This window comes from Dendropsophus ebraccatus, chromosome 2 (genome assembly GCF_027789765.1).
Source record: "Dendropsophus ebraccatus isolate aDenEbr1 chromosome 2, aDenEbr1.pat, whole genome shotgun sequence".
NCBI lineage: Eukaryota > Metazoa > Chordata > Amphibia > Anura > Hylidae > Dendropsophus > Dendropsophus ebraccatus.
This window is the reverse complement of record NC_091455.1, coordinates 147,879,538-147,902,132: the sequence shown is the minus strand read 5'-3', so window position 1 is coordinate 147,902,132 and position 22,595 is coordinate 147,879,538. Positions and strand designations below refer to the sequence as shown.

The 22,595-nt window shown below is 41.0% G+C and overlaps 1 protein-coding gene across 10 annotated transcripts in view; it reads right to left on the bottom strand.

Moving 5' to 3' along the window:
* The window catches only part of PDE1C (phosphodiesterase 1C), a 553,045-nt gene that overhangs the window by 57,720 nt on the left and 472,730 nt on the right, over positions 1-22,595 (bottom strand). For all 10 annotated transcript variants that reach the window (XM_069958459.1, XM_069958460.1, XM_069958462.1 and 7 more), the window contains 2 exons: positions 3,121-3,249; positions 408-509 (listed from right to left, as the gene is read on the bottom strand). In XM_069958459.1, coding sequence (XP_069814560.1) covers positions 408-509; positions 3,121-3,249 — 231 coding nt within the window. The remainder of the gene's footprint in view (positions 1-407; positions 510-3,120; positions 3,250-22,595) is intronic.

The window sequence follows — 22,595 nt, the reverse complement described above, 5'->3', positions numbered from 1 at the left end:
CCTCAGGAGAACACACGTCCGATGCACATTTCACACCTGCTTAATCAGGAAGCACCGTGTGTCGACGCCCCATTAGTGACTGATTATCTGTCCAGTGAATAGCTTATCAGTCTGTTTTGCCTTCTTTATTACTTAAATTCACATGACTTATATGACTTATATGTAAACATGTATTCTAACAAACTATGTTGGCTGCCAGTTTTTTTTAAAGAAAGTGCACCTTGCTGAATGTGAATGATCTTTAATTCATTTTTTTTTTTTTTTTTTTATAAAAAAGCATGAAAAGGCATCAGAAAGTCACACATTGACGGTTCCATAAGATAATGCCTTTGAAGTGCAAAATAATAACAGCCTACCAGTATTGGCTGTAACCTTTAACCATAGGACATCACAACAAGGTTACTCACCCTTCCGGCTGCTGCAAAGCATTCTTCATTGCTTTGATTTGTTGGAAGTGACAGGACATGTCTGTGGCCAACACCATCTCAATCACCAAAGCCCGAAATTCCCTTCAGGGTTGTCATAAGGCAGAAAGAAAAAGAATGTGTAAGACATTAGTTTCCTTGTGCATCTGCTAATTGTATGTGACATTTCCACTGCAAACCATATGTGTCGCAAATCCCTTGCAGATATCTTTATTCTTAGGGAGGTAAGCTCACATCTCTTTTTAAATATCAAACCAGTGTGAGCAAGTTAGTCAGAACATTAACTCTGCTGAAAATTAATCTGAAAACAGATTTTGAGCTTTTTTTGCACATGAAATGATAAAAGATATTTGTTTTCAGCTATGTTTTAAGGAGACTGTATCTTCAGATAATGATAGATTATTTAAACCTGCTTAGTATATGAATTTTCAATTTATTTTTTTATTTTTTTTATGAGACGCGTATTAATTGGGAAAAAAAGGAAATATTTCAGTTTTCATACTGGCCCTAGGGCATACAGAAAGCAACAGAAAAAAATGGTGTTCTTAGTTTTCTACTTGTCAGCTTTGCTCTATAGACTAGGGCAGGTCAGTAGTGGGCTGTGATTTAATAATAGATGACTGCTCTCTAATGCTGGAAGCCTGGATAAGCAAAGCAATACTATGCTCACATTTGAGGCACTGTATGCATCTACTCTTGCACTCCCTGGTGTCAGGATTCACTGTGGAATTCTATAGTCTATGGATGAGTCCCATGCAGAGCATTTCAAGATGAATTAAACCAAACTAGACACATAGGGCTGCACCTAGCTTTTCTGCTGCCTAAGGCAAAATTAGAGTGCTCCCCCTCGGCATTACAAAAAAAAATGCATTCTATTACATAAAGATAAACATATTGTACATACCTACCTGCACTTACTAAAATATGTCTATGCATTATAGATCTATAGATTCAGCATCATGAACCTACACAATCTACAGATATAGTAGTGGAACCAAGCTCCTTATGGGAATACAGTGCTTGAACAAAACTTGTTACATCAGTATATAAAATATATGTGAAAGTATTTATACATATGCATTAAAGAGGTTTTCCAATTTAAAAATACTGGTCCCCTATCCACAGGATAAGGCTAGGTTCACACTGCGTTTTCAGCATCCGTTTAACGCATCCGTTTTTTGCAAAAAACGCATGAAAAACGGATTGCAAAAAACGGATTCATTTGTGTGCATTCGTTTTTCCATTGACTTCCATTATAAAAAAAAACGGATCCGTTTTTTTTGGCGGACCAAAACGGACCAAAAAACGTTGCTGACCCTATTTTTCTGGACGTTAAAAAAAACGGATCCGTTAAACGGATGCTGAAAACGCAGTGTGAACCTAGCCTAAGGGACAAGTATGATATTGTGGAAGGTCTGACCTCCATGCCCCCAGGGATCTATCTTTTAGTGACCTGGCACCTTTCTTATCAACTGAGTTGTGGGTCAGCACGTGACCCACAGCTCCATAGAGAATACATTGAGCAGTGGGTCATGTGCCGACCCACAGCTCGATTAATAACAAAAGAGCCAGGTTGCCAATAGAGAGATCACCCGGGGGGGGCATGGAGGTTGGACCCTCTGACTCTTTGCAATCTGATACTTAGATAGGAGACAAGTGTTTTTAAATCGTAAAACCTTGATTGGATGTAGTTATGCATGCTCTTGCAACATAAATGGTATGCTAAAAAACTGCATGGATGCACTTATTGTACATATACACTACCGGGGGGATTTAATAAGAGTACGCCAGGTGCACATCAGCAAAAATGCAAAGATTTTTGTGCAAACTAAGCAGGCCTCCTACACCTGATTTATCATGAGTTATGCCTGCCTGATGCTAGGTGATTGGATGGGGCTTTTCTAAAGACTGGCAACCGTGTTCAGAATGGCCTAGATGACAGTTAACTTGTTGAAACATTCTGCTCCTCTTTGTCTGCTGTTGCACCGCTCTGTCAACTGGTCAAGTGTGTCATAGGGCAGTATATCAAGAGGTATACTACCTAAATGTACCCTCAAAGCCTTTTATACAGCAGTAGTGAAGCACTTGTACCTCCTCTTGTGGCAAGATTCACTGTCTAATTAGACTCCACCTGTAGTCATTTACATATCTGTCTGAGACTTAAAGGGGTACTCCAGCGGAAATCTTTTTTCTTCGAAACAACTGGTGTCAAAAATATATATAGATTTGTAATCTCAAAGTCTTCTAGTAGGAACTGTCCAGAGCAGTAGCAAATCCCCATAGAAAACCTGTTCTGCTCTGGACAGTTCCTTTCTCAGACAGAAGTGTCAGCAGAGAGCACTGTGTTTCACTTCAGAGATTACACCATTTCCTGCAGGACATACAGCAGCTGATAAGCACTAGAAGACTTGAGATGTAACTTTCTGACACCAGTTGATTTTTTTTAAAAAAGCTTTTCGCTGGATAAACCCCTTAACTACAGGCCAAAGTTTGTAGCAACCCAGCATGTAGAATGGTAGAACTTTTCTGTGCTGAGATGTGAATAGATCATTAAATGGATTCGGGTAAAAGATTTAAATGAATTTTAGATTAGTAAGATGTACAAATAGAAGTTTATTCACAAAACACATGACAAATTCAAACATCTGATAACTATAATTAGAGCTAAGAATCATATATTGCCTACACATCTCACCTCCAGTCATCCTTGGATAGGTTATACAGTATATTCATTTCCTCATCATCCTGAAGCAGGCGATATGCTGCGCTTACATGGTGATTTTCAAGTACAGACCGGTCATTGTATAAAATAGCTGAATCTGATCTAAAAAAAAAAAAAGAAAAAAAAGAAATGATTTCATCACACTCATCATGACTGAAGAGAACGATGAAACGGCATACCTTACAGCAGATCTAGCATTAGTTCTTACACAGCATATTCAGTCATTCATTTATCAACCTTGTTTCCTTTTATAAAGATATCATCAAATAAAGATCTAGGGAATTTATCCCACAGATTAGTGATCAGCAGCTAGCATGAGGCTCTATATAGTGCTTGTTATGATTCAAATCTACTTCAAGCTTGCTTATGGAGCCTGATGATCACTTGCCCCTTTTTCTCAACTGCTGTGTGCCATTTTACATTGCTGCACAAGCCTGGAGAGACAGAAATGGCTGCACATCTCACCCATAGTTCATGAGAAAGCTTGTTCAGCTACATATAAAACCAACATCAGTTAGTATATAATTTGATCACACTAGAGATGAGCAAACCTTGAGCATGCTCGAGTCCATCCGAACCTGATTGTTCGGCATTTAATTAGCGGTGGCTGCTTTAGTTGGATAAAGCTCTAAGGTTGTCTGGAAAACATGAATACAGCCAATGACTATATCCGTGTTTTCCACATAGCCTTAGGGCTTTATAAAACTTCAGCAGCCCCAGCTAATCAAATGCCGAACGATCAGGTTCGGATGGACTCGAGCATGCTCGAGGTTCGCTCATCTCTAGATCACACCATATTGCCTCATGTACCACGTGCAGGTCTCTGATACACGAGTCCCTAACCAAACAACACTGTGCCGGTCAGTGGGCACAAACCCCGCAAAGCGTGCGCAAGCTGCGTTGTGTCATCACTATATGCATTATACGTACTATGAAATCATATGTGCTGTAAAGTCACTAAGTGCATGGTGACAATTTTGTGCCAATTATACCTGTACCCTTATATCATTATATGCCTAATCCCTACAGTGGAAGACGAGTTTATGCATTTCATTAAACTTTTACAGTAACATCACTGTGTACATTATCTCTATGCTGTGACTTCACTGTTGTTATTATTATCCTCATACTGAGACATCATAGTCAGTTATTTCTAGAAGCCAACATAATTTTTTATCTTTTAAACATATGGTATAGCTGCATATTATGGGCCACAGTCAATGATCTTAAGGTACACAAACAGTACAGGGCATAATACCAGATATATTAATAGGTAAATCCAGGTGTCCTCACTCATAGCAGTTCTTCTGCAGTAGAATGTCCTCCAGTAGTAACAGCAAGTCTTCACCATTCCTTTAAAGCAAATTTGTACCCACAATCCACCCCCACCCCAAACCACTTGTACTGTTGCATAGCCACCTTTAATCCAAGATCTGTCCTGGGGTCCATTTGGTTAATGATGGAGTTATCCTCCTAAAAAGTATCTTTTGAAATAGCAGCACCATGTCGAAGAGGTGCTCAAGACATTGGACCTGTCAGTTCTCTAGGCCATGCGTCTTTGACACTGCACTTCTGGATTAAAAGTTATTTTATTAGGAAAATAACTCCATTAACAGCCAAAGGGACTACAGGACAGATCTTGGGTTAAAGGCGGCTATCAATAGTTACATAGTTATATAGTCACATAGTTAATAAGGTTGAAAAAAGAGACCATCAAGTTCAACCTACAGAAACCCAACAGTGCTGAAGGCAAAAACCCCTGAGGCAAATGCCAATTTCCCCATCACAGGGAGAAAATTCCTTCCTGACTCCAATGACAATCAGAATAATCACTGGATCAGCTTCCTATCACATGAAATCTAGTGTCTATAACTTGTAATATTATATTTTTCAAGAAAAGCATCCAGGCCTCCCATGAACTTATTTACTGAATTAGCCACGACAACCTCATGTGGCAGAGAGTTTAACAGTCTCACTGCTCTTACAGTAAAGAATCCGTATCTGTGCTGATGGTAAAACCTTCTTTCCTGTGGAGGGGTGTCATGGTTACAGGCCTAGGGGTAAAAAGATCACTACAAAGATCTCTGTACTGTCCGTTCATATATTTGCACATTGTGATCAGATCAGTCTTTTTTCTAAACTAGCTGCAACCTGTGTTTGTACTGTGACCCACCCATTCCCTTAACGACCTTGCTCTCCCTCCTCTGCACCCGCTCCAGTTTAGCAGACGGTACAAATGGTTTGAAGGGGGTAGGTTGTGGGTACAGATTCACTTTAAAAAGTGTCTGGACGGGGCGGAGCCTGACCGCAGACCGAGACGGCAGCACTGTAGCTTAGCTCCTCTCAGCCACGGCCTCTCGACTCCAATATAAACGCCACCAAGCCCTATAAATGGGTAACCATCGACAGGATAGCAGCAGAGAACGCCCGAGCACACCTAGAGCGACTAAACGAGCGGGTGAGATGGATAAATTCTTTAAAAAGAAGAACGTGGGAAGCCCGGCTCGCGCGCCCAAGATGGCGCCGGCTGCCCTGAGAGAAGCAGATCCGGACCCAGACTCAGACCGAGAAAGCACGCACAGTGCATTAACAGATATCGACGAGCCTGATGCCACACAGATCTCCAGATCGTACCTGAAAAAGACGATCCACAATGCTCTGAAATCAGCCATCACCCCTGTACTACAGGAACTTGTGGAGCTGAAAAGGGAAGTGCGCCATGTTGGAGGACAGGTGGAATACCTTGAGACTGCGACCACCGAAATCGTGAGTTTTTGTGATGCAATGTCCCATACCATGAGGCAACATGAGACGCACCTGAATAAAGCATACCTCCTCCTGGAAGACCAGGAGAATAGAAGTAGGAGGAAGAATGTACGTTTTAAAGGCATCTCAGAGACTTATGCTGCTGAAGCTCTGCCTGCTGCAGCGAAGCAAATCTTTTCCTCCCTGCTGGGAGAAGAAAGGGCTGAAAGTATAGTCATTGAGAGAATTCATCGCGCTCTTCGCCCTAAGCCAAAACCAAACGAACCCCCCAGGGATGTGGTATGTGGCCTGTTGAGCTTTGTAGACACGGCAGCCATCTTACGCGCTAACAGAGAACACCCCGACCTCACTTTCGAGGGAGCACCTGTTTCACTATTCCAAGATGTGGCCGCATCTACGCTATACAAGAGACGGCTCCTCAAACCGCTACTGCAGCAACTAAGAGAGGCCAAAATCCAGTACTCCTGGCTATACCCTTTCGGCCTAGCGATAATCAAAGATGGCCGACGGCTAACGATTCAGTCCCCGGAAGACTTACAGTCTGTGTGGGACGCGCTAGACCTGACACCAGTCGAGATACCCTCCTGGCTCCCAGTACAAGCGGGACCGCGCCTTCCCGACCTCCCGAGAATGCAACAATGGACCAAAGTAGGCCGCCCGAAATCACCAAGAAACAAGAAGTCTCAGCACAAACTTCTTGGCGGCCCAGATACCTGAACTATCAGACTTCATGAAAGCCCTCGATGGTCGGTCCGACTCGACTAACAGGTCAACCGGGCGACCTGTTCCTGCTGTTCCTACTGTGACTGCTTGAACCCACATCATAGCTACTTCTATACAGATTCAATGTGGAGAGTATATATTTGACTCTTTGATATCTGTACCTTTAAGTTTCTTACTAGCTCATCGATCAGATTTAATGCATATCCTGTCTACAACCCTCCCCCCTCCCCTCTCTCCCTCTCCCCCTCTCTCCCTCTCTCCCTCTCCCCCTCCCTCTCCCCCCTACCCTCCTCTCCTCCCCCCCCACCCCCCCCTCCTCCCTCCTCCCCTCCCCCCCCCCACCCCCCCACCCCCCCTTATCTACTTGTACACTCGCAAACGGTGGCATCCTCACCCTCATATACCTCTAGAATGGAGTTGAGAGGCCGATGCGCGCATCGGATCAGGAACCTCTCTATGTCACTTCCCCCCCCGACATCTACCTTGTATTACTTTAATTGCTTTAGTAATATCTAAGTTTCTTGTAGTTATTCTGTTGAGGACCGTTGTCCTCCCCCTCTATTGTGGTTGTTACAGTGCATTCTACTTATTTGCTTTACTGTACCCCATACCTGCATACCTATGGCGTCCCTCAATTTGATTTCATATAACACTAAAGGCCTCAACTCGCCACAAAAGAGGAGACATATTATATCACTGCTGAAGAGGGATAAGGCAGCAATTGTCTTTTTTCAAGAGACACATTTTAAATCACAAAAAATCCCTAAACTATCCACTAACTATTTTTCTTCCTGGTTTCATAGCACAGGTGACAGCAAAGCCTCCAGAGGAGTCTCCATAGCGATACAGAAGGATGTTCCATTTTATCATCTGGCAACTCACAGCTCTGGAGATGGCAGATTCTTATTTATTAAAGGTAAAATAGGACACCTGACATACACACTGGCGTGCCTATACGCCCCCAACACTAAACAAGTGCCATGGCTTTGTCGCACGCTAGAGGAACTGAAGGCCTTCGCTGAAGGTCCTATAATTTTGGGTGGTGATTTGAACATCACCATGGATCCAAACAAAGATTCCACCTCAAAGCGCTCCACTCTGCCCATCTCTGCACTTGGTAGGGTATCAAATAAATTTAGAGAACTGGGCTTAGTGGACACGTGGAGACTTATGAACCCCACTTCCTCCAACTATACCTTTTTCTCAGCCCCTCATAGATCTCACCAAAGACTGGATTATGTCTTCATTCATGAAAGCCTAGTCCCCTCCCTGACTACCTCAGACATAGGCCCCCGCACTTTATCAGATCACTCGCCAGTGCTCACCTCAGTCCAACTGTCCCATATTCCTGCAAAAGACTGGACATGGAGACTTAACGAAACTCTATTGGATAATCCCACACACGTAGAGTATCTCTCCTCACATTTACAATCATATTTTATCATTAACACCTCACCGGAGGTCTCCACCACCGTCACCTGGGAAGCCCATAAAGCATTCATGAGAGGTCTATTTATATCTCTGGGTACCAAAGTTAAGAAAGAGAGAAATAAAGAGATTAGCTCACTTCTCTCGGCCATCACCCATCTGGAATCACGCCACAAACGTTCATCAGATAGAGAGGACGATAAAGAACTTTTGAGTTTGAGAGAAAAGCTGAGAGATCACCTTAACGTTAAATTAGCTAAAAACCTTCTATATTTCAAGCAAAAAATATACGCACACGGAGATAAGGGAGGTAAACTTATGTCTTCTCTCATAAAGAAAAAGAGAGAAAAATCGTTTATCCATACCATAAAAACCCCTGATGGCAAGATCTTGAACTCTTCTAAAGACATAGCTCTTGCTTTCAGGGATTTTTACAAAGCCCTATACTGCTTACCCACTCCGGGAGATGCCCCCCAGGCCAAAGAGGCAGCTATCCTCTCTTTCCTTGACACCCTTCAACTCCCCCACCTGACAGACTCTGAAATACAGAAACTGGTGGAACCATGCACGCTCGCAGAACTGAAGGAGATCCTTCACTCCTTTCCTAATCGAAAAAGCCCTGGCCCAGATGGTCTCCCTATAGCTTACTACAGGAAATTCTGCGATCTGTTATTGCCACAGTTGACAGCCACATGTAATTCACTCCTGAGAGGGGAAGCTCTTCCACCTCAAACACTGGAAGCGCATATAGTAGTTCTCCCGAAGGATGGTAAAGACACCACGTCCTGTGCGAATTACCGCCCAATTTCGCTTTTGAATCAAGACGTAAAAATTTGGGCGAAACTGCTGGCAAACAGACTCAGAGAGATGTTGCCTCGCCTCCTACACACGGATCAGACGGGGTTTGTCAAGGGAAGAGAGGGCAGACACAATGCCCACAGAGTCTTGCAGGCGGTCAACTATGCTCACTGTACTAAAACCCCCCTGGTGTTACTAGGGACGGATGCTGAAAAAGCGTTCGACAGAGTAGCCTGGGACTTCATGACAGCCACCCTCAGTAAATTCGGCCTCCCTCCCAAATTTATAACCGCAATATTATCCCTTTACTCCAAACCTACCGCCAAAGTGAAAATCAACGGAATATTATCCCCTCCCTTTCCCATAAAAAATGGCACGCGGCAAGGTTGCCCACTATCCCCCACCTTATACGTCCTTGTTATGGAAACGCTTTTACAGAGCCTACGACAAGATCCACGCATCGAAGGGATACATGTCGGCTCCCACACACACCTCGCCGCTGCCTTTGCCGACGATCTATTACTGTTTGTTACTAACCCAGCTCAATCTCTATCCCACATACAGGAAAAATTCGCTAAATTTGGTACCCTTTCTAATTTTAAAGTCAATTACAGCAAATCTGAAATCTTAAACATCACCCTCACCGAGTCCCAGGCTACCTGTCTCAAACAGACATCACCGTTTCAGTGGCCTACCCACTCTATAAAGTACTTAGGCATCAACATCCCTCCATCCCTAAACTCATTATATGACTTAAATTTTAAACCTCTCCTGTCCAAGATCTCTCAGCTCCTCTCTTCGTATAAGATACCCTTCCTCTCCTGGATGGGCCGAAAAAGCCTTCTCCAGACCTACATAATGCCTATCGTCTTATATATTATAACAATGGTACCCATGGACCTACCTAGATCCTTTTTTAAAGACATTAAGCGCCTATTCCACAACTTCCTTTGGAATCAGCGCAAACCGAGAGTCTCTCATTCGGTCCTTATACAACACAAGGCGAAAGGCGGTATGGGCCTCCCGGATGTAGAAATGTATTATAGAGCAACCCACCTTCAAAGATGGGTAGACCTAGTGACGGTGGGGGGACTTCTACGAGGTCCAGACTTGGAGACATCAACATTAGGGGATGATAAATATGGGACCTTATGGTCTCCCCCTAATCGTGTGGTAGACTCCATTGCTAGCCCCCTCCTAAAAGGTACTCTACGGGTCTGGAACAAATTTTGTCAAACATCACTCCCCACTCCTTCTCCCCTGGCCCCCGCCTCCCTTTTGCCACAACTTATCGAGCCGCCTCACTCTCATAAAGACCCCCTATGGAACATATTAGATAGAACTCCACTTTCCACCCTAATGTGTGACAACAAAGTCCCTACTGACCAACACATCCAGTCTTTGGTGTCACCGCATACTCTGAATTTTCTACAACTACTCCAGATAAAACAAGTGTGCAACGCATTCTTACAATCCCATAAAGCCAGTAGAGAACTACATTGGATAGAGAAAGCCTGCCTCTCCAGAGCTGCGACCAAACTTCGCCTATCCTATTTCCACTCGCAACTTTTATCGGAGATCACCCCACAATCCCCTCCGTATCTTGTTGCGTGGGAAAAGGAACTGCAGCTTTGTCTAACAGAAACAGAAAAGAATCAGATCTTGAGACATGCCCATGGCTTCTCTAGGTGTGTAAAGCTGCAAGAAAACCATTATAAACTTCTTACTAGATGGTACAAAACACCAGAACTTCTGTATCGCATGGGACTCTCTCCTACAAATACTTGCTGGCGCTGTCATCAGGAGGTAGGTTCACTGTCCCACATTTGGTGGACATGCCCACGTATTACCTCTTATTGGCGTGAAATAGAGTCCACCATAAATGAGGTATGCTCTACCTCCCTGACGCTTACCGCCCAAAACATCTTACTTGCCTTACCATCTGCTGATTTTAAGATCTCCAAAATGTCTCTTGCCACACACTTAGTGGCGGCAGCTAAGCTCCTTATCCCCCTTCAGTGGCTTAGCGAGTCCCCTCCAACCCTGCACCAATGGATTGATAAAGCTAACCAGATCTGCAGAATGGAGGATCTGACTTGCCGAACAGAAGGCAATTATGACTCGTTTCTGAAAATATGGACACCCTGGTTATCCTATAAATATAAACCCTCGACAGCATCTGTCACCCATTCCTCTCCTCCTTCAGCAGCAACCTGAACACCCCCCCCCCTCCCCACTACTCAGTCTATATGTCCTTAAACCTAAGCTTTAAGTACCACCACCCACCAACGTACAACGAGGGAACCTCTAATCACCATCCCCCTCCCCTTCTCTTTTTCTAACACTTTGGCTCACGCCACGCCACTGCAGGTATACCCCCCCCCCCACCTCACTCCCAGCCCAATAATCCTACACTGTTACGCCTATGCTGTTCATATATGTACCGACAACCTGTTCGTCATTAACTGTTAACTGTTTACCTCTGTTAAACCGACTCTCCCTCTAACCCTGTGCAGGGCTACTGTACATTTTTCTATGTTATTGTCTACAGCTTCCTTTTAAATAAAAAGAGATTTGGTAAAAAAAAAAAAGTGTCTGGACACCATCCTTTCTACAGAACGTAGCACAGAATTGCTACCCTCTTTATCCAGCTTTCACTAAGGGGCAACATTTTTCCAGTACCCATAGAGATTCTTCCTTTCCTCCCAGTACTCACAGCATGATCACCTTCCAGTACTCAGAGTATGGCTCCGCTGTATACTCTTAGTATTCAAAGCATGGTTACCCTCTAGTACTAAATAAAAGAGCTCCCCACTTTCCCCCCAGTATTCACAGCAGGATTCTTTCCCATAAATTCAATTCCAGAACACTTCCACAATGCACCCCCTACTGTTAGGATGCTTTATGCACCTTCCTCAAAGCACAAGTCTTCAAATATTTCTATTTTTCATTTTAAATGTTTCCATTCAAAGTACTTGAGATGTATGCAGTGTGAACCAATCAAAATAATAACAATAATTATAGAGATAATAATAGTCCTAGTTCAGATTCCTTTTAGCCCATGGAGATGGTGATGACAGTAGACATTTCTCATCTGAAAGGCTAGACTTATCCAGACTGCAAATTGCTTACTGACATTTAAAAAATGCATGCAAAACTGTAAGATTTAGGACACCATCTGCAAAACTATTATGTCACAAGTCTGAAAAATTCTAACAGTTTAGCAATACAACTCTAGGATATGAATAGTTATATATGCTCACTGTAAAAATTCTGTAAGGCTATGATCATAATCTTTATTAGAGGCCGTATATATAACAAGACAATCACATTCCCCTGATATGTTCCCGAAAACTGTAAATACATTACATAAAGGGCATATGGTCAAGAAAGGCCTATTTTCAAGTACCCTTTCAATGCTTTATTCACATTGGATTTCAATATCTAAGCAATGTTATAATTTGTATAATATAAATTATTTAATATATTATTTCATTTATCCCCTTACTCGTATGTGAAACTATTGAATTCTTAGATCACTTGGGCCATTTTTGCACACAGTTTTTTTTAAAATGGCCATATTTTCATAAGAACAACCATAAATAAAGATCATGATCATTTTTACGCCCATTATTATTAAAAGGTGCTAATTTTTCACTTAAAAAAACATAGCTTAAAGTGTCACTGTCGTGATTTTTTTTTTGCAGAAATCAATAGTCCAGGCGATTTTAAGAAACTTTGTAATTGGGTTTATTATCCGAAAAATGCATTTTTATCATGAAAAAGCAGTTTGAAGCTCTCCCCCCTGTCTTCATTGTTCTCCTATGGAGAGAGCTAAAGAAAAGACCAAAACAGGACAACAAAGAGTTAATCTACAAATCCCTCACGGGATATCTCCTGTGACAGTCACCAGTGACCTGTCTGAGCTCAGATTACAGCTGTCACCCAGCTCCGTGCCTGTAATCCTCTGTTATCTGCTTTCTGCTGCCGGCTAACTCCCTCCTTCCTCCTCCCCCCTCCCCTCTCCCTAGAGCAGACAGGGTACGACTCCTGCAACAAGTCACAATTTTCAGATTTTTCAGAGTGGATGAAAAAGAGGAAGGAGGGGGCGACCTGGGAAAAGGCTTTTTACATGCAGATAATGGCAGATTTGGCTAATAAACTCAATTACAAAGTTTCTTAAAATCGCCTGGACTATTGATTTCTGCAAAAAAAAAAAAATACGACAGTGACTCTTTAAGTTGAGGTTTTACCTTTCTGTCTAATAAGTACATGACAAATGCAGTGTAAGGCTATGTTCACACAACTGTTTTTCAGCTCCGTTTGAAATGATGTTCAACATTTTAATTCTAAAATAACGGACGTCATTTAGCAGCCTGGCCTCCCCTTAGATGTTGGTACATTATTTTACTTTGGGGTTACTAATTGGCCTTTGGGTGTGGCTTAATTGAAAGGTCCATTGAATTTAATAGTAAAAACGGAGAAAGAATATCGACAAAAGAAAAACTGTGAGTGAACAACTATTAAAAAAACGTCTTTTTGCAAAAGACATCCAAAAATAATGATCATGTTTATTATTTTGACATCAGCGGTAAAAACGTCCATTATTTAATACATTGTGTGCATTGGACGTCTGTCTTTCCATTGACTTCAATGCATTGCTATTGCAGTCAGTTAAATCGCGACAATAATGGACATTATTTTAAATTTCAAAATCGGTCGCCTTTTCTCTATTTTTGACGTTGTGTGAACATAGCCTAGGGCTGTGTTCGCACACTATTTTTGGTCAGTATTTTGCAACCAAAACCAGGAGTGGATTGAAAACTCAGATAGGCTATGTTCACACACTGTTGAAATTTAGTGGATGGCCGCAATTTAATGGCAAATAATAAATAAATAAATTTAAAACAATGGTCAATGTTTTGAAATAACTGACGTTATTTGCCTTTAAATGGCGTAAAAGTCCCAGTATTGTAGCTATTATAGTTTGGGCAATTTTAATGAAGTTCGTGAAATTCAAGTTTAACCAAAAATTTGCCAACCTCACAAAACGAATTTCCGGCTGCTTCGCTTATCTCTTGTGGCAGTGTTATATGTAGAGATGTTAGCAGGAGGCAGTAGTTGACACACACCGAAAAAAAGTATAGTGCCTATATATTCATATAGGTCTGGGTCAATAGAAGAATGGAAAGAAAAGTAAAAAAAAGAGCAGTGATGTGTTTATTCTTTCACTGTCAGTGTCTGATGAGAACTGCAGTCTGTGTAAAGTACAGTAAATAGATGTTTCCCAGGGAGAGGGGGCCCAAGCTGAACATCTGCACCAGGGTCCATAAGCCTTTAGCTATGCCCTTGAGAATAGCCCATGACTTTGAGAATAGCCCTTGAGAATATCCCATGATAAAAGGCTCGATATATGTGACAAAGTAAAGTTATGTTCACAAAAGGTCTTTTTTGGTCAAAAAAACATTGGTCGCAAATAATATTTATGATCAATATTTGAAGCCATTATTATGAAATAATGGCTGCTGATCTGCTTTACAGACTTTGAGGGAACATAGCCTAAGAGTGTTTCTTCCTCAACAGTTGTTTCCTTGCAATATTGTTGCAGCTATTTATATTTCTAAGTGCTTTAAATCTAGGAGAAGCAAATAACTGTTATTACTGCTATATCATCAGCATGGAAACTCTAATGAAAATACACATCAATCAAGGGGAAGGCGTGGTGGGAATCCATGGAAAAGGATTAAATTATAGATCCAAAATAAAGGCAATCCTTTAGAAATCAATCAAATTACGTGTTGCTCAGCCTTAAAGAATTGATGATGTGTTTGAGTATAGTTTCTGTGTACTCTAGAGAACACAATACTGGACCTAAATAATGTAGACCAGCAACATCAGAAAAAGAAACATATATTAGTTCCAATGCCAACTCGATTTAAAGGTCTATTTATGTTCTCATTGAATCTGATGACAGATCTACAATTTATACAATAAGTATCCTTCACAAATCCCAGTAACTGCATTGATGCTGCTGGCCTTGGGCTTGGTTAATGACCCAATGTAATGCAGTTTTATGCCAAAATTTATGTGGCTGACAGTATGATGCTCAGATAAGATATATGGTGGTGCTAGGAAGTCTGTGAAACACATAACATTTTATGAGGATATGCATAAACAATGATTACAGTGAGCCGGGAGTACAATGCAATGATAACAGGGCACCAGGACTACAATGCAATGATTACAGTGAGCTGGGAGTCAAATGCAATGATTACAGTGAGCTGGGAGTACAATGCAATGATTACAGTGAGCTGGGAGTACAATGCAATGATAACAGGGCACCAGGACTACAATGCAATGTTTACAGTGAGCTGGGAGTACAATGCAATGTTTACAGTGAGCTGGGAGTACGATGCAATGATTACAGTGAGCTGGGAGTACAATGCAATGATTACAGTGAGCTGGGAGTACAATGCAATGATTACAGGGAACTGGGAGTACAATGCAATGATAACAGGGCACCAGGACTACAATGCAATGATTACAGTGAACTGGGAGTACAATGCAATGATTACAGTGAGCTGGGAGTACAATGCAATGATTACAGTGAGCTGGGAGTACAATGCAATGATTACAGTGAACTGGGAGTACAATGCAATGATTACAGTGAGCTGGGAGTACAATGCAATGATTACAGTGAACTGGGAGTACAATGCAATGATAACAGGGCACCAGGACTACAATGCAATGATTACAGTGAGCTGTGAGTAGAATGCAATGATTACAGTGAGCTGGGAGTACAATGCAATGATTACAGTGAACTGGGAGTACAATGCAATGATTACAGTGAACTGGGAGTACAATGCAATGATTACAGTGAGATGTGACTACAATACAATGATTACAGTGAGCTGGGAGTACAATGCAATGATTACAGTGAACTGGGAGGACAATGCAATGATTACAGTGAACTAGGAGTACAATGCAATGATACCAGGGCACCAGGACTACAATGCCATGATTACGTGAGCTGTGAGTAGAATGCAATGATTACAATGAGCTGGGAGTGCAATGCAATGATTACAGTGAGCTGTGAGTAGAACGCAATGATTACAGTGAGCTGGGAGTACAATGCACTAATTACAGTGAACTGGGAGTACAATGCAATGATTACAGTGAGCTGGGACTACAATGCAATGATTACAGTGAGCTGGGAGTACAATGCACTAATTACAGTGAACTGGGAGTACAATGCAATGATTACAGTGAACTGGGAGTACAATGCAATGATTACAGTGAGCTGTGACTACAATGCAATGATTACAGTGAGCTGGGACTACAATGCAATGATTACAGTGAGCTGGGACTACAATGCAATGATTACAGTGAGCTGGGACTACAATGCAATGTTTACAGTGAGCTGGGAGTACAATGCACTAATTACAGGAACTGGGAGTACAATGCAATGATTACAGTGAACTGGGAGTACAATGCAATGATTACAGTGAACTGGGAGTACAATGCAATGATTACAGTGAACTAGGAGTACAATGCAATGATTACAGTGAACTGGTAGTACAATGCAATGATAACAGGGCACCAGGACTACAATGCAATGTTTACAGTGAGCTGGGAGTACAATGCAATGATTACAGTGAGCTGGGAGTACAATGCAATGATTACAGTGAGCTGGGAGTACAATGCAATGATTACAGTGAACTGGGAGTACAATGCAATGATTACAGTGAGCTGTGACTACAATGCAATGATTACAGTGAACTGTGAGTACAATGCAATGATTACAGTGAGCTGTGAGTACAATGTAATTATTACAGTGAACTGGGAGTACAATGCAATGATTACAGTGAACTGGGAGTACAATGCAATGATTACAGTGAACTGGGAGTACAATGCAATGATTACAGTGAACTGGGAGTACAATGCAATGATTACAGTGAGCTGGGAGTACAATGCAATGATTACAGTGAGCTGGGAGTACAATGCAATGATTACAGTGAACTGGGAGTACAATGCAATGATTACAGTGAGCTGGGACTACAATGCAATGATTACAGTGAGCTGGGAGTACAATGCAATGATTACAGTGAACTAGGAGTACAATGCAATGATTACAGTGAGCTGGGACTACAATGCAATGATTTCAGTGAGCTGGGACTACAATGCTATGTTTACAGTGAGCTGTGAGTACAATGCAATGATTACAGTGAACTAGGAGTACAATGCAATGATTACAGTGAGCTGGGAGTACAATGCAATAATTACAGTAAACTGGGAGTACAATGCAATGATTACAGTGAGCTGGGAGTACAATGCAATGATTACAGTGAACTGGGAGTACAATGCAATGATTACAGTGAACTGGGAGTACAATGCAATGATTACAGTGAACTGGGAGTACAATGCAATGATTACAGTGAACTGGTTCTACAATTCTTTAGTGTTTAAAAAATCCTTACAGATGTGTCCTTTCAAAAGGTTCACTGGTTTCATTAATTACAAACTGCTGCTTGTTAGGGATCAATAATAGATAGATGGTAAATCCTATTAGAGCCAATACATGTGAAGCATATTGTCACTAGCATAATATAACTATTATCTTATAATAGTTGTATTAAAACTATAATAACTATAATAATACCTATTACTGTCAGTCTGTCATACTGGTCAGCATAGTTGCTAAAAACGGCACTCAGAGTGAACTGGAGTGCTAGTACTACAGTGTGCAAGGTAAGGAGTAGTTTTGCTGTTTTTAAAGGGGTAGCGCTAACTAGAGTGTACTGCCCATGTAAAGGAACAATCCAGAGTATAATCTCCTCTCCCAGTGACGCATCAGTGCTCCACTGCAGCCTCAGTGATAGGCAGGACCTGGTTCAGAAAGTCATAAAGATAGCAGGGAGAGTGCCATAGTATGTAAAGATGTACTGTTTGTACAATAGTAGTTATATAGTGCAATAGTTTGTATGACAGCAAAAACAAAAGAAAAAAAATTTAATTATTTGCCCATTTATAGCAAAAGTGTGTTTAAATAGAATATATTGTAAATGTACTGTATTAATCTATATCATTTACTGTATTAGACTTTAGAAATCCCAATGGATACAAAGAACTGACTACAGATTAAATTTAAATGTATATTGTAATAAAATGTAAATGTATATGGTAAAAGGTGTATAACATGCTGGCACCACTGGCAATAGCCCATCACTCTGCTGAATAAATATATGCCACTGACACTTCAATTACTGAAACAGCAACTGTAATAAGTATGAGTCTCAGAAGGAATATCCAATACACTGGCACAGTCATTTCTTTCTTTTATGAGTTGGTATACAAGTTACAAAAGGGCAACTTAAGGCAGAATAATATCTGAAAAAGATAAATGAATTATATTGTGGAAAATAAGTAATTGTTCCTGTCTAAGCACTTTGCATTTTGGAGCAAAGCCCTAGAAATGTCTGTACTAGTATATCTGTATTCATAATTTATTAAACCCTAGTAGCATAATAAATACAGTATTAGCTAGGAGCTAATTCATACATGTAAAATTGCTCTACTATATCATGGAACCAGGGATTCAGACTCATATTTTGTCTATCTAGCATTTCCAGGCTCACCTTGAAGTTTCTTGTTCACATTTTGATTTCCAGTGACAGAGTGATGGAGGACGTATCAGAAACACATCATAGGGGAATTGACACATGGCTGGGTTTTCCTTTGCAATTACTAAAACCAAAGCCAGGAACAGACTATAAACTGAGAATAGGTCATAAACGAAAGACTGAGATTTTTATTCTTTTCAGATCCATTCCTGGTTTTGTTTTTACTAACTGTAACCAAAAATCGGTACGTGTCAACATAGAATAAGGCTATGTTCCCACAATGTAAAAACAAGGGTAAATAACGGCTGTTGCAAAACAATGGCCATAATTTAAGGGGAACTATCAGCTGGTTAGACAACTCTAACCTGCTGATATCTGCCTATTGCATAGGAGGCACCGAGGATGAAGGTATGTCTCTTACCTTCATCCTCGGTGCACTTACTGTACACTTAGTTGTTCACTCCACAATCCGGTAAGACTGTTTGGAGCACTGGGGCGCTGTTAGGAACACTGCCCAGTCCCTAAAGCACTGATCCATCCCGGTTGGCCCGCCCTTTCTTATAATTATCAATGGGTTAGGGCCGGATCATTGCTGGGGGGCAGGAAAGGAGTGGCGTGGGGTGGGGAAATTACTGCAGGTATGGGGTGGCGGGAACATAATGAAGAAAGTATAGAAAGTATGTTTAACAAACTTCAAGACCATGCTGTGTCACATCACCACGATCCTCATGCTCTACCCCGGCAAATGTTATTTCTCCCAGCTTCGGGGTAAGTTACGACTCGGATGAAACTTCATAAAAGGGTGGAATTTAGCCTGCTCAGCCAATCAGTGACTGCAGTAGTCTACCCCTCCAGTGACTGATTGGCTGTACGGGGCATCCATCAGCAGGATTGTGACATAGCAGGAGAGAAGATATGAAGACTGTAGGCAGGGGTCCAGGGGTTGGATGTGGAGCTGGGCGGACACTGGGACAGGTAAATATACGTTCTTTATTATATTCAAATAAAGACTTTCAAATGCCTAAAATGCCTAGGATAGCTGGATAGTTGGATGAGCTGTGAATACAGCCTTGACTGTGTCTAGTTGTAATATGGTGGGGTTGTTTTGGAGAGAAGAACAATATTCAACTGTGCACCAGAATAGATATAAGACACACAGACACACAGATTTCTTTCCCTTACTTCTCTGGCCAAAGCACATGCTCTTCACTGTATGCCATGATATAGTGCTGGTGAAAGTGCACTGAACATGCTGACACTGGACTAATGATTTACACAATAAACTATTAGGCTATGTTAACACAACTTATATTTTCAATCGGCAACAATGGCCTTACTTTTTACATACATTGCCTTATCTTCTATGGGATCCCGGGCGGAGCATATACACATAGTATGCGCTCTGGCCGGGATCCCTCAAGGCACCGTAAAGAACTGTCATGTCAGTTTTCTGCGGCCGCTATTCAGTGAACACTGCGGCCCGAAAGATCATCCGGCCAGTACTGCAGTACTGGCCGTGATGTTCCATTCAGAGACCCTGAATTATGATGGATAGAAGGATGACTTCTGATTCACTGGTTTTGAAAGGTGTGATATAAGCAGAAATGAAAACTCGGAAACACAGCAAGGAAGGGGTTACTTTAAGTACTGTGGACAAATGGTAAAAAGTAAAGCATTTTTTTTTTACAATGTGTACCCCAGATGTCTGTTTTTCCAAAGACTTTAAAGGGAAAGTAACAGCAGGTTAGAAGACTCAAACCTGCTGTTATGTTCTTATAGCGCACAGAACACTGAAGATGAAGGTAGTTTTCTTACCTTTATTCTGTAATTCAATAAAATGTAAGTTAGGCGGTTTGGTGCAAGCTGAGTATGAACCTCAGAGTCCTAACTTTTCCATCTACTGAGCCATCTGAGATTATTTTTTTGCAGGAACAAATCGTTTATTCATAAAATGTACTGCAAAAAAATATTTTTCGTGCTAGGGTTTGTTTGTACACCATTCAGTGATAATATAAAACTGACATGGTTTCTGTATTCTACAGGTCAGTTCAATTACAATAATACCGAACCATATATATTTTTTTAATAGTTTCAAAAATGAAAACATAAAATTGCACTTGTTATTTCTATAGACCTGAATGGAAATCATTGAAGACTGGCTATTTTACAAAAAAAAAAAAAAAAAAAGTGTGTAAACATAACCTATTATTGTAAGAGCATATTATTGATGGTAGCCACAGGAGCCCTTGGATCGGTTCGCTGTGATTATGTTGTAGGAACCCAATCCAAACTCTTGGGCCACCAATGGTTATGCAAACAAACTGTTTTAATGTGGTTGACAATGATATTCAAACAATTAGCTGGCATCACAGATCACTATGTGCCAACTTATGACTGTAAACAGCCAGTGGTAGCTAAGTATGGAGCAGACTTGGCTCCCAAGCCCACTCCATACATTATTAGCACCATCATTGGCAGCTACAGACAGCATGGAAAAATGATGCATATGATTACAGGATTTCTGGTCACAGCACAGGGTGGGCAAAAGGAACTGTTCAGAAACTCAGAATCAACTCTATTAGTAAGTTATAAAACAGCACAGTACCTAATAAGTGAAAGATACTTCTGTAGCACTGGTTAAAATAATTAAAATCCATCCGTATAGTGCAAGATTAGTAGATCTTTCTTTCCTAAGTAGTGTTACTTATATCTAATAATGGATCTTTGAATAAAACTCCTTCCTACTGTATAAACAAATGAAGAAAGTATTTGAGCTCCTCCTTCTAGGAAGTAGGTCAAACCTATATTCACAAATTCACTTATTCTACCTATTGTTCTCATGGACAATATACCCTGTAAAACATTATATACAGTTTAATTATATGGCTTCAAAAGAAGGAGGAGTTGCATGTTATCGGCTAAGAGAGTAAAAGCATATTAATCCTATTCCCAGAAAGAAGGAGGATGTATGCAACTTAATCTGATGCTTCATGTTCTATGAAAATGACACAAAAGAAATACTGCATTACTTAGCAGATGGTACATTGTAAAACATCTATGGGAGAAGAACTCCAGGAAATAAAGTGTACTTTTCTATGAAAATATAGACATACCTTTTATGGCTCCACATAAAAACAGACATAGGCTACGACCAGACAACTTTTTTGGCCATTTGTCAGACATTTTTTGGACAGTCGTCATTTCACAGCCAAACAACAGCCATTATTTTAAAACAAAGGCTATTATTCCAACAATAACGGGAAAAATTGATTTGGGATTGAACCGAAATTCTCAAAGGTTCGTCCAAAATGGACACCGCACATTGTACATTACATTACATCAAAAGTGAGTTTGTAAGGGATTATCCAAAAACCCTTGCAGTATATCAGTATATATGCAGGAGCATGCCATCAGCTTGCCGGTCAGCTGCTAATCAGTAAGCGGGACACATGCACATTGTAGAGAAAGATAGGTAGAGGAAGAGAGAGGCAGAAAAAGGCAGAGTAATGGCAGGGAGAAGGAAGGTTGATTAGGTAGAGATAGAAGAAAGGTTGAGGAAAGTATTGGGTAATCTTAAATTGCTCCTGTTACTAAAAGTGTCACTGTCGTTATAACTTTCAAAATCTAAATCAACAGTAGATGTGATATAAAGCAAGTTTGCAGTATACATTCATTATTTTTTTTTTATGTATCATGGAAAACATGGCACTTCCTGTCTGAGTCTTTTTTTTCCTCAAAAAACAGGAAACAGTCAGAAAACAGGAAGTCCTGTGTATTCCAGGCCATCTGAGCGCTCACAGAGAAGGCAGTCATGTGATTGACAGACATATTGAGCTGTGACTCTCTGTACTGGCCAGAATTCTTGTGTTTAGTCACTTTTTTCAACCAGCACAAGTCAGAAAATCTGTCTTCAGGAGACTGGACCTGGATTTCTGGTAAGTTCAGCTTTGTTTTACAGCATGATAATAACAACAAAAAAATAATGAGTGTATATTGCAAACTTGCTTTATATTACATCTACTGTTGATTTAGATTTTGAAAGTTATAACGACATTGACACTTTAATGTGTCACTACACAGTGTCTAAAGCTCTCCCGGGTGATTTTAATCCAT